This window comes from Phyllobates terribilis, unplaced genomic scaffold, assembly GCF_046119375.1.
Source record: "Phyllobates terribilis strain yellow unplaced genomic scaffold, ASM4611937v1 Scaffold_7__3_contigs__length_470593459, whole genome shotgun sequence".
NCBI classification, from domain to species: domain Eukaryota; kingdom Metazoa; phylum Chordata; class Amphibia; order Anura; family Dendrobatidae; genus Phyllobates; species Phyllobates terribilis.
In genome coordinates, this window is record NW_027362767.1 from 73,513,331 (window position 1) to 73,526,909 (window position 13,579).

The 13,579-nt window shown below is 48.7% G+C and overlaps 1 protein-coding gene across 2 annotated transcripts in view; it reads left to right on the forward strand.

Moving 5' to 3' along the window:
* The window catches only part of EXOC5 (exocyst complex component 5), a 46,485-nt gene that overhangs the window by 27,187 nt on the left and 5,719 nt on the right, over positions 1–13,579 (forward strand). For both annotated transcript variants that reach the window (XM_073638776.1, XM_073638775.1), the window contains exons 16-17: positions 8,705–8,813; positions 9,395–9,610. In XM_073638776.1, coding sequence (XP_073494877.1) covers positions 8,705–8,813; positions 9,395–9,610 — 325 coding nt within the window. The remainder of the gene's footprint in view (positions 1–8,704; positions 8,814–9,394; positions 9,611–13,579) is intronic.

Sequence of the window (13,579 nt, forward strand, 5' to 3'; positions counted from 1 at the left end):
TAAGCTCTGGTGAGCAGATCACAAGCAGGGCAGTCATCTCATGTATTGTAAGCTCCGGCGAGCAGATCACAAGCAGGCAGTCATCTCACGCATTGTAAGCTCTGGTGAGCAGATCACAAGCAGGCTGTCATCTCATGTATTGTAAGCTCTGGTGAGCAGATCACAAGCAGAGCAGTCATCTCTTGTATTATAAGCTCTGGTGAGCAGATCACAAGCAGAGCAGTCATCTCTTGTATTGTAAGCTCTGGTGAGCAGATCACAAGCAGAGCAGTCATCTCTTGTATTGTAAGCTCTGGTGAGCAGATCACAAGCAGAGCAGTCATCTCATGCATTGTAAGCTCTGGTGAGCAGATCACAAGCAGGCTGTCATCTCATGTATTGTAAGCTCTGGTGAGCAGATCACAAGCAGAGCAGTCATCTCTTGTATTATAAGCTCTGGTGAGCAGATCACAAGCAGAGCAGTCATCTCTTGTATTGTAAGCTCTGGTGAGCAGATCACAAGCAGAGCAGTCATCTCTTGTATTGTAAGCTCTGGTGAGCAGATCACAAGCAGGGCAGTCATCTCATGTATTGTAAGCTCCGGTGAGCAGATCACAAGCAGGGCAGTCATCTCACGCATTGCAAGCTCTGGTGAGCAGATCACAAGCAGGCAGTCATCTCACGCATTGTAAGCTCTGGTGAGCAGATCACAAGCAGGCAGTCTTCTCACGCATTGTAAGCTCCGGTGAGCAGATCACAAGCAGGCAGTCTTCTCACGCATTGTAAGCTCCGGTGAGCAGATCACAAGCAGGGCAGTCATCTCATGAATTGTAAGCTCCTGTGAGCAGATCACAAGCAATGCAGTCATCTCCTGAATTATAAGCTCCGGTGAGCAGATCTCAAGTAGGGCAGTCATCTCATGTATTGTAAGCTCTGGTGAGCAGATCACAAGCAGGCAGTTATCTCACGCATTGTAAGCTCCGGTGAGCAGATCACAAGCAGAGCAGTCATCTCATGCATTGTAAGCTCCTGTGAGCAGATCACAAGCAGGGCAGTCATCTCCTGAATTGTAAGCTCCGGTGAGCAGATCTCAAGTAGGGCAGTCATCTCATGTATTGTAAGCTCTGGTGAGCAGATCACAAGCAGAGCAGTCATCTCATGCATTGTAAGCTCCTGTGAGCAGATCACAAGCAGGGCAGTCATCTTATGAATTGTAAGCTCCGGTGAGCAGATCTCAAGTAGGGCAGTCATCTCATGCATTGTAAGCTCCGGTGAACAGATCTCAAGTAGGGCAGTCATCTCATGTATTGTAAGCTCTGGTGAGCAGATCACAAGCAGGGCAGTCATCTCACGCATTGTAAGCTCTGTTGAGTAGATCACAAGCAGAGCAGTCATCTCATGTATTGTAAGCTCTGGTGAGCAGATGACAAGCAGAGCAGTCATCTCATGCATTGTAAGCTCCGGTGAGCAGATCACAATCAGGGCAGTCATCTCATGTATTGTAAGCTCTGGTGAGAAGATCACAAGCAGAGCAGTCATCTCATGTATTGTAAGCTCTGGTGAGCAGATCACAAGCAGGGCAGTCATCTCACGCATTGTAAGCTCTGTTGAGTAGATCACAAGCAGAGCAGTCATCTCATGCATTGTAAGCTCCGGTGAGCAGATCACAATCAGGGCAGTCATCTCATGTATTGTAAGCTCTGGTGAGCAGATCACATGCAGGCAGTCATCTCACGCATTGTAAGCTCTGGTGAGCAGATGACAAGCAGAGCAGTCATCTCATGCATTGTAAGCTCCGGTGAGCAGATCACAATCAGGGCAGTTATCTCATGTATTGTAAGCTCCGGTGAGCAGATCACAAGCAGAGCAGTCATCTCACGCATTGTAAGCTCTGGTGAGCAGATCACAAGCTGAGCAGTCATGTCATGTATTGTAAGCTCCGGTGAGCAGATCACAAGCAGAGCAGTCATCTCTTGTATTGTAAGCTCCGGTGAGCAGATCACAAGCAGGCAGTCATCTCACGCATTGTAAGCTCTGGTGAGCAGATCACAAGCAGAGCAGTCATCTCATGTATTGTAAGCTCTGGTGAGCAGATCACAAGCAGAGCAGTCATCTCATGTATTGTAAGCTCTGGTGAGCAGATCACAAGCAGGCAGTCATCTCACGCATTGTAAGCTCTGGTGAGCAGATCACAAGCAGGGCAATCATCTCATGCATTGTAAGCTCCGGCGAGCAGATCACAAGCAGAGCAGTCATCTCATGCATTGTAAGCTCTGGTGAGCAGATCACAAGCAGGCTGTCATCTCGTGTATTGTAAGCTCTGGTGAGCAGATCACAAGCAGAGCAGTCATCTCTTGTATTGTAAGCTCTGGTGAGCAGATCACAAGCAGAGCAGTCATCTCATGTATTGTAAGCTCCGGTGAGCAGATCACAAGCAGGCAGTCATCTCACGCATAGTAAGCTCTGGTGAGCAGATCACAAGCAGGCAGTCATCTCATGTATTGTAAGCTCCGGTGAGCAGATCACAAGCAGGGCAACCATCTCATGCATTGTAAGCTCCGGTGAGCAGATCACAAGCAGGGCAGTCATCTCATGCATTGTAAGCTCTGGCGAGCAGATCACAAGCAGGCAGTCATCTCATGTATTGTAAGCTCTGGTGAGCAGATCACAAGCAAGCAGTCATCTCATGTATTGTAAGCTGTGGCGAGCAGATCATAAGCAGAGCAGTCATCTCCTGCATTGTAAGCTCTGGTGAGCAGATCACAAGCAGAGCAGTCATCTCTTGTATTGTAAGCTCTGGTGAGCAGATCACAAGCAGAGCAGTCATCTCATGTATTGTAAGCTCCGGTGAGCAGATCATAAGCAGAGCAGTCATCTCCTGCATTGTAAGCTCTGGTGAGCAGATCACAAGCTGGCAGTCATCTCATGAATTGTAAGCTCCTGTGAGCAGATCTCAAGTAGGGCAGTCATCTCATGTATTGTAAGCTCTGGTGAGCAGGTCACAAGCAGGCAGTCATCTCACGCATTGTAAGCTCTGGTGAGCAGATCACAAGCAGGCAGTCATCTCACGCATTGTAAGCTTTGGTGTGCAGATCACAAGCAGGCAGTCATCTCACGCATTGTAAGCTCTGGTGAGCAGATCACAAGCAGGCAGTCATCTCACGCATTGTAAGCTCCGGTGAGCTGATCACAAACAGAGCAGTCATCTCATGTATTGTGAGCTCCAGTGAGCAGATCACAAGCAGGGCAGTCATCTTATGAATTGTAAGCTCTGGCGAGCAGATCAAAAGCAGGCAGTCATCTCATGAATTGTAAGCTGTGGCGAGCAATCATAAGCAGGGCAGTCATCTCATGCATTGTAAGCTCTGGTGAGCAGATCACAAGCAGAGCAGTCATCTCACGCATTGTAAGCTCCGATGAGCACATCACAAGCAGAGCAGTCATCTCATGCATTGTAAGCTCCTGTGAGCAGATCACAAGCAGGGCTGTCATCTCATGCATTGTAAGCTCCGGTGAGCAGATCACAAGCAGAGCAGTCATCTCTTGTATTGTAAGCTCCGGTGAGCAGATCACAAGCAGAGCAGTCATCTCACGCATTGTAAGCTCTGGTGAGCAGATCACAAGCAGGCAGTCATCTCACGCATTGTAAGCTCTGGTGAGCAGATCACAAGCAGAGCAGTCATCTCATGTATTGTAAGCTCTGGTGAGCAGATCACAAGCAGAGCAGTCATCTCATGTATTGTAAGCTCTGGTGAGCAGATCACAAGCAGAGCAGTCATCTCATGTATTGTAAGCTCCGGTGAGCTGATCACAAACAGAGCAGTCATCTCATGTATTGTAAGCTCCGGTGAGCAGATCACAAGCAGGGCAGTCATCTCATGAATTTTAAGCTCTGGCGAGCAGATCAAAAACAGGCAGTCATCTCATGAATTGTAAGCTGTGGCGAGCAATCACAAGCAGAGCAGTCATGTCATGTATTGTAAGCTCCGGTGAGCAGATCACAAGCAGAGCAGTCATCTCATGCATTGTAAGCTCTGGTGAGCAGATCACAAGCAGGGCAGTCATCTCATGTATTGTAAGCTCCGGTGAGCAGATCACAAGCAGAGCAGTCATCTCATGTATTGTAAGCTCCGGTGAGCAGATCACAAGCAGAGCAGTCATCTCATGTATTGTAAGCTCCTGTGAGCAGATCACAAGCAGAGCAGTCATCTCATGCATTGTAAGCTCCGGTGAGCAGATCACAAGCAGAGCAGTCATCTCTTGTATTGTACGCTCCGGTGAGCAGATCACAAGCAGAGCAGTCATTTCACGCATTGTAAGCTCTGGTGAGCAGATCACAAGCAGGCAGTCATCTCACGCATTGTAAGCTCTGGTGAGCAGATCACAAGCAGGCAGTCTTCTCACGCATTGTAAGCTCCGGTGAGCAGATCACAAGCAGGACAGTCATCTCATGAATTGTAAGCTCCTGTGAGCAGATCACAAGCAATGCAGTCATCTCCTGAATTGTAAGCTCCGGTGAGCAGATCTCAAGTAGGGCAGTCATCTCATGTATTGTAAGCTCTGGTGAGCAGATCACAAGCAGGCAGTCATCTCACGCATTGTAAGCTCCGGTGAGCAGATCACAAGCAGAGCAGTCATCTCATGCATTGTAAGCTCCTGTGAGCAGATCACAAGCAGGGCAGTCATCTCATGCATTGTAAGCTCCTGTGAGCAGATCACAAGCAGGGCAGTCATTTCATGAATTGTAAGCTCCTGTGAGCAGATCACAAGCAATGCAGTCCTCTCCTGAATTGTAAGCTCCGGTGAGCAGATCTCAAGTAGGGCAGTCATCTCATGCATTGTAAGCTCCGGTGAACAGATCTCAAGTAGGGCAGTCATCTCACGCATTGTAAGCTCTGTTGAGTAGATCACAAGCAGAGCAGTCATCTCATGCATTGTAAGCTCCGGTGAGCAGATCACAATCAGGGCAGTCATCTCATGTATTGTAAGCTCCGGTGAGCAGATCACAAGAAGAGCAGTCATCTCACGCATTGTAAGCTCTGGTGAGCAGATCACAAGCAGAGCAGTCATCTCATGTATTGTAAGCTCCGGTGAGCAGATCACAAGCAGAGCAGTCAACTCTTGTATTGTAAGCTCCGGTGAGCAGATCACAAGCAGGCAGTCATCTCACGCATTGTAAGCTCTGGTGACCAGATCACAAGCAGAGCAGTCATCTCATGTATTGTAAGCTCTGGTGAGCAGATCACAAGCAGAGCAGTCATCTCATGTATTGTAAGCTCTGGTGAGCAGATCACAAGCAGAGCAGTCATCTCATGTATTGTAAGCTCCGGTGAGCAGATCACAAGCAGGCAGTCCTCTCCTGAATTGTAAGCTCCGGTGAGCAGATCTCAAGTAGGGCAGTCATCTCATGCATTGTAAGCTCCGGTGAACAGGTCTCAAGTAGGGCAGTCATCTCATGTATTGTAAGCTCTGGTGAGCAGATCACAAGCAGGGCAGTCATCTCACGCATTGTAAGCTCTGTTGAGTAGATCACAAGCAGAGCAGTCATCTCATGCATTGTAAGCTCCGGTGAGCAGATCACAATCAGGGCAGTCATCTCATGTATTGTAAGCTCCGGTGAGCAGATCACAAGAAGAGCAGTCATCTCACGCATTGTAAGCTCTGGTGAGCAGATCACAAGCAGAGCAGTCATCTCATGTATTGTAAGCTCCGGTGAGCAGATCACAAGCAGAGCAGTCATCTCTTGTATTGTAAGCTCCGGTGAGCAGATCACAAGCAGGCAGTCATCTCACGCATTGTAAGCTCTGGTGACCAGATCACAAGCAGAGCAGTCATCTCATGTATTGTAAGCTCTGGTGAGCAGATCACAAGCAGAGCAGTCATCTCATGTATTGTAAGCTCTGGTGAGCAGATCACAAGCAGAGCAGTCATCTCATGTATTGTAAGCTCCGGTGAGCAGATCACAAGCAGGCAGTCATCTCACGCATTGTAAGCTCTGGTGAGCAGATCACAAGCAGGGCAATCATCTCATGCATTGTAAGCTCTGGCGAGCAGATCACAAGCAGAGCAGTCATCTCATGCATTGTAAGCTCTGGTGAGCAGATCACAAGCAGGCTGTCATCTCGTGTATTGTAAGCTCTGGTGAGCAGATCACAAGCAGAGCAGTCATCTCTTGTATTGTAAGCTCTGGTGAGCAGATCACAAGCAGGCAGTCATCTCATGTATTGTAAGCTCCGGTGAGCAGATCACAAGCAGGGCAATCATCTCATGCATTGTAAGCTCCGGTGAGCAGATCACAAGCAGGGCAGTCATCTCATGCATTGTAAGCTCTGGTGAGCAGATCACAAGCAGAGCAGTCATCTCCTGCATTGTAAGCTCTGGTGAGCAGATCACAAGCTGGCAGTCATCTCATGAATTGTAAGCTCCTGTGAGCAGATCTCAAGTAGGGCAGTCATCTCATGTATTGTAAGCTCTGGTGAGCAGATCACAAGCAGGCAGTCATCTCATGTATTGTAAGCTCTGGTGAGCAGGTCACAAGCAGGCAATCATCTCACGCATTGTAAGCTCTGGTGAGCAGATCACAAGCAGGCAGTCATCTCACGCATTGTAAGCTTTGGTGTGCAGATCACTAGCAGGCAGTCATCTCACGAATTGTAAGCTCTGGTGAGCAGATCACAAGCAGGCAGTCATCTCACGCATTGTAAGCTCCGGTGAGCAGATCACAAGCAGGCAGTCATCTCACGCATTGTAAGCTCCGGTGAGCAGATCACAAGCAGGGCAGTCATCTCATGAATTGTAAGCTCTGGCAAGCAGATCAAAAGCAGTCAGTCATCTCATGAATTGTAAGCTCTGGCGAGCAGATCACAAGCAGGGCAGTCATCTCATGAATTGTAAGCTGTGGCGAGCAATCATAAGCAGGGCAGTCATCTCATGCATTGTAAGCTCTGGTGAGCAGATCACAAGCAGAGCAGTTATCTCACGCATTGTAAGCTCCGATGAGCAGATCACAAGCAGAGCAGTCATCTCATGCATTGTAAGCTCCTGTGAGCAGATCACAAGCAATGCAGTCATCTCCTGAATTGTAAGCTCTGGTGAGCAGATCACAAGCAGAGCAGTCATCTCATGTATTGTAAGCTCTGGTGAGCAGATCACAAGCAGAGCAGTCATCTCTTGTATTGTAAGCTCCGGTGAGCAGATCACAAGCAGGCAGTCATCTCACGCATTGTAAGCTCTGGTGAGCAGATCACAAGCAGGGCAATCATCTCATGCATTGTAAGCTCCGGCGAGCAGATCACAAGCAGAGCAGTCATCTCATGCATTGTAAGCTCTGGTGAGCAGATCACAAGCAGGCTGTCATCTCGTGTATTGTAAGCTCTGGTGAGCAGATCACAAGCAGAGCAGTCATCTCTTGTATTGTAAGCTCCTGTGAGCAGATCACAAGCAGGCAGTCATCTCATGCATTGTAAGCTCTGGTGAGCAGATCACAAGCTGGCAGTCATCTCATGAATTGTAAGCTCCTGTGAGCAGATTTCAAGTAGGGCAGTCATCTCATGTATTGTAAGCTCTGGTGAGCAGATCACAAGCAGGCAGTCATCTCATGTATTGTAAGCTCTGGTGAGCAGATCACAAGCAGGCAGTCATCTCACGCATTGTAAGCTCTGGTGAGCAGATCACAAGCAGGCAGTCATCTCATGTATTGTAAGCTCCTGTGAGCAGATCACAAGCAGGCAGTCATCTCATGCATTGTAAGCTCTGGTGAGCAGATCACAAGCTGGCAGTCATCTCATGAATTGTAAGCTCCTGTGAGCAGATCTCAAGTAGGGCAGTCATCTCATGTATTGTAAGCTCTGGTGAGCAGATCACAAGCAGAGCAGTCATCTGCTGCATTGTAAGCTCTGGTGAGCAGATCACAAGCTGGCAGTCATCTCATGAATTGTAAGCTCCTGTGAGCAGATCTCAAGTAGGGCAGTCATCTCATGTATTGTAAGCTCTGGTGAGCAGATCACAAGCAGGCTGTCATCTCATGTATTGTAAGCTCTGGTGAGCAGATCACAAGCAGGCTGTCATCTCATGAATTGTAAGCTCCTGTGAGCAGATCACAAGCAGGGCAGTCATCTCATGTATTGTAAGCTCTGGTGAGCAGATCACAAGCTGGCAGTCATCTCATGAATTGTAAGCTCCTGTGAGCAGATCACAAGCAGGGCAGTCATCTCATGTATTGTAAGCTCTGGTGAGCAGATCACAAGCAGGCTGTTATCTCATGTATTGTAAGCTTCGGTGAGCAGATCACAAGCAGGGCAGTCATCTCATGAATTGTAAGCTGTGGCGAGCAATCACAAGCAGAGCAGTCATCTCATGTATTGTAAGCTCTGGTGAGCAGATCACAAGCAGGCAGTCATCTCATGTATTGTAAGCTCCGGTGAGCAGATCACAAGCAGAGCAGTCATCTCATGCATTGTAAGCTCTGGTGAGCAGATCACAAGCAGGACAGTCATCTCATGTATTGTAAGCTCCGGTGAGCAGATCACAAGCAGAGCAGTCATCTCACGCATTGTAAGCTCTGGTGAGCAGATCACAAGCAGGCAGTCATCCCTAGCATTGTAAGCTCTGGCAAGCAGTGCATGCTCGCAATGACTGCTACAAAGTGCCAAATTCCTGAGGTGCAGTATCTTGACTGCTGAGTATATTGGGACATTTCTTAATATTTTGTCTGATCCATTTACAGAACACTAAATTGTATGATCGGTCAGATGAAACAGATATTGGCGGCTGAGCAAAAGAAAACTGATTTCAAACCAGAGGATGAGAATAATGTGTTAATTCAGTACACAAGTGTAAGTATAAGGATACTCTATTTTTCTGGATGCTTGCTGACTTTGAATTAGAAAGTTCCAGTACTAAAGGGGTTGTACTGGATTAAGTGATGGCATTTTGTTAAGATATGTCATCAGTTTAATGGGTTGTCCACTACTCGGACAACGCCTTGTCAAAGACTGTTTCCCCTAAGTAAAATAAAAACACCTCTACTCACCACTGGCTCTCCTGACATTGTGTCACTCGAGCCCTGCAGCCTATCAGCGGCCACTTCACTGTCCGCTATTGCGGACGTAACGGACATCCGGAAGAAGTTAAAGCTGTCGCTCCTCTCGCATCCTCCAGATGTTTTTTCATTGGCAGCGGGGATCCCATGCCATAAAAATGTCATGTGAGCTCCAGGAGAGCCAGTGCTGACTCAAGAGGTGAGCGTAGCTGCTATTACTTTACTTGGGGGACACATAGGGATTCAGAAGGGATTGTCCGAGTAGTGGAAAAGCAACTGACCAAAATAATCCTATAGAATATAATGTTGTGCACGTAGGACTAAAAAACGGAAATGTGAACAAGGCCTAATTTCCATTTTGTTACCCCATGATAGGCTTGCGTTAAAGTCTGCCTTTACATTCGAAAGCAAGTGGAGAAGATCCGTAACTCCATGGATGGAAAGAACGTGGACACGGTACTGATGGAGCTTGGGGTGCGCTTCCACCGCCTCATATATGAGCATCTGCAGCAGTTTTCCTACAGCTCAATGGGAGGCATGCTGGCGATCTGCGACGTGGCGGAATATAGGAAATGCGCCAAGGAGTTCAAAGTACGTAGTGACATATGTATATATGTTCTAACTTTCTCCTTGACCACTTTTATGATGCTGAATGTCCAGAGCAACTTCTTACCCTACGTCATTTGACAAGTTTTGTTAAAGGGTCGATACTGACTTTCAGGATTGCTACATCCAATAGGTGGCGCTGGAGTTCAAGTCCTCTTCCTCTTTGAAGAAGCGATTTGCAGAACCGCTAAATATTGGGGTCAGCGGTGATTTATCCTGACTGCTCCATAGAAAAAGCACACTCCTGAGCGTCCATGTACATTTCTGTATATAGAGGGGAGTAAGCCGGTTGCAGACCCATTTAGGCGCGGCATCTTAACTCCTGCTGGAAAAAACTATATGTTTGGGATGTTGAAATCCAACACATCAGATCCCTTTTTTCTAATGACCATCAGTGGAGTCAGTAGGCCCCGTACACCTAATATTACAGGACAGTACTTTGGAATTTGTGAGTTTTGGCTGCTATTCACATGTGTGTCTTGTTAGCTGGGGCGTACTTAGCAGCATTGTGACATGTGAGCCCGATGGCTGCAAAATACCCCCAAATACCCGGAAAGCTTGTCTGTAACTCGAGTGTCCTCTTCTTTTGCCGTGTGATATTTGCATTGTGTTTTTAGTGTTCTATTCAATTCATGGTCTATGTCCTTTTTCTCCTTTCTTTAAAGGGTTAGTTCTATCTCTAAGATCCTATCCCAATATGTAGTAGGTGTAATAGTATTAGCAAATACCGCCAATTAGAAATGTGGTATAGTTCTTCTGATTCACTATGTCTCTCTCCTCATGTGCAGGGCATTGCAGGACCTCAGGTATCCATGATTACAACCACTAGCAATTAACTAACTTTCACTATATGAGTGGTCATAACCATGGATACCTAAGGTCCTGTAATGCCTGAACATGAGGAAAGAGACATAGCGAATCAGAAAAACTATACTACATTTCTGATTGAAGGTTGCTGTTGTTGTTATTGTTATTGTTATTATTATTATTATTCCTACTACATATTGGGATAGGATTTTGGAGATGGGAATATCTCTTTAAGTTTACTTTTATTTACTCTGTCGCCTCATTGGGGACACAGGACCTTGGGTGTTATGCTGCTGTCCACTAGGAGGCGACACTATGCTTATCTGAAAAAGATTAAGCGTGGCTCCTCCTCCGCAGTATACACCCCCGGACGGCATCAGCCTACTCCAGTTTTTGCTTAGTGTCGCAAGGAGGCACACCTCAGACCTTCACTCGTCCCTCGCTTCAGCGCGGGATTACAGATGAAGAAAAGAGGGTCTCTTAAGAGACCCCCGGCATGGCTCCTTCCTCTGCCCCCTACTACAGGGTGCACAGTTGAAGTTGAGATGGCGTAGCCACCATGCTGCTCCTTCTCCGGCCCCTCGGGTCAGGCTCGAAGTTGAGAACCCCCCTCCTTCCCCAATTCCCTCGGTCTTGGTCCGAAGTTGAGGCGAGGACAAAGCCCCCTGACGGTGACAGCGGCACCCTCCCTAATGCCCCCTGGGGGTATTAGGTTGAGACACCATCAGGTAGGGCCTGGACGGCAGCATCTGCAGCTCTCACCAGCCAGCACACCGCAGCCGAGGACCAGCAGCAATACAGGAGCCCCAGTCTGTCTGTGGGATCCTGTAGGAGCCGGGGGGCGTGCAGGCAGCCATGGCACACACAGGCACAGGCCTTCACAGGCTCTGCACCTGCGGCAGCTTTTCATCTTAAGTGCCTAAGGGGGACTCTTTTCAGAGACCCCCTTCCATTTATGTCCCCACCGCCATTCTGCCTTTCAATCCGGGGGGGTCCGGTTTTAATCCGACCCCACCCCGGACTACCGCGCTGGCCTGGAGCCCTTTCGGGCATAGAAAATAAATTTACACCGCGGCTTCGGCTTAGCCGAAGCTACCACCCATTCTCCGGCCCGCCCCCCGGATGACGATTTTTACTCACTGCGGTGTCACACAGGGGGCGGATCTAGGCTGCAGGGCGCGCATCTCCATAGCAACTGCCGCCCTTGCAGCGCTCCGCCCCCCTTCTTCATCTCTGTAAGCAGGAGAAGAGCTACGGCGGCCATCATAAGCTGCAGGACGCATACAGGCCAGCCAGGTCTCCGGGGAGGCTCAGGACCAGACTCTTTCAGCGCTGTTCACAGGGGCACATTGGTGGGGTAAGTTCACAGTCTGAGTTACCTCAGCTGTGAACTTTATTACTCTGTATCCTCCTCTGCACAGTTAGCCCCTTTGCACAGCCACTCCAGGTGCACTATGCCGGGCTCAAAGTCTAAGAAAACCAGGCAGGACTGCTTTTACGCTTTCTGTACAGCCTGCAGTCATGCTCTTCCCAGCGGCAGCACATATCCGCATTGCAAGGATTGTTCTCAGACTACTGTGCCAGAGTCCCAAGTAGCCCCTACTACCCTTCAGTGTCTAATCCTACGCCGGAATGGGTCACTCAAATGTCACAATCTATGACACAGTCCATAGATAACATGACCTCCAAATTGCTTCAGGCTCTGCAAAGCCATACGTCGACTATGAATGCTACCCAACAAAGGGAAAGCCGGACTCAGTCACATACTGACCCAAGCACATCCATGTCAAGGTCAGGACGCAAGCGCACCCATAGGTCACGCTCATCTGCGTCATCCCATAGCACACGGTCATCCCTGTCTAGGGAGAGATACCGTAGTCACAGGTCATCTACACAGTCCCCTACCAGGGACAGACATGATATTTCTCCGCACCAATCTCCGTCCAGAGAAATCCCTCATTCCGGGTCACCTAGGACACACCTTAGTGATACACAGGAGTCAGAAGGCGTCTGCGATTCTGACTCAGACAAGGAAACTGATGGATCCCTAACTCCAATCCCACCTAGCAATGCAGCGCTAGTTGAGGACATAATCTCGTCCATACATCGGGTGCTGGATATCTCTGATCCGATCCTGGACGCACCACAAAATAAGATTTCATTTGAAGGAGCTCTGAAACCACCTAAGGTTTTCTTGGATCATCCAGAATTTAAATCGATCCTCACAAAACAATTCTCACAGCCTCACAAGAAGCTTAACAATCGCAAGTTTCTGGAGGCCCGTTACCCCTTTCCAAAGGAAAGCACCAAAGAATGGACAGACCCACCGGCAGTGGACCCCCCAGTCTCCAGGCTGGCAGCACAGACACTTCTTTCACTGCCAGATAGTTCAACCCTTAGGGATGCAGCAGACAGGCAGGTAGAAAGTATGGCTCGCTCAATTTGCGAAACCACGGGCCTCCCTAGCCCCCGCGTTCGCTTCAGTCTGGGCAGCCAAGGCCATACTGGCTTGGGCAAAAAATGTACAAACTGGCCTCCAAGCTTCTTCCCCTGAACTGTCGGACCAAGCAGTTCAGATAGCAGTTGTGGCAGATTACATGCTTCATGCAGCTCTGGATTCTGCAAGAGGTGCAGCGGGCGCAATATCACACGCCATCACAATTCGGCGTATCCTTTGGCTGCGTGAATGGAAAGCGGACGCAGCCTCAAAGAAGTCCCTCACGCACCTTCCATACCTCAGCGGTCGACTTTTCGGTGAAAACTTGGACACGATGATAACCAACGCCACAGTGCCAGAGCGATGCGAGAGGTGACACGCATCCTTCACTGGGCGGAGAAAACGAGCTCTATTATCTCTGCGGTCCACATTCCGGGTGTAGACAACTGGGAAGCAGACTTTCTCAGCCGACAAGGAATAGACTCGGGAGAGTGGGCTCTCCATCCCGAAATCTTCCAACAGATCTGCCATCGTTGGGGCACTCCGGATGTGGACCTAATGGCGTCTCACCTCAATGCCAAAGTCTCCAACTTCATCGCCAGAACACGCGACCCGAGAGCTCTAGCGGCGGACGCTCTGGTTCAGGACTGGACCCAGTTCCAGCTCCTGTACATTTTTCCACCTCTCCCCCTGATTTCCAGAGTGGTGAG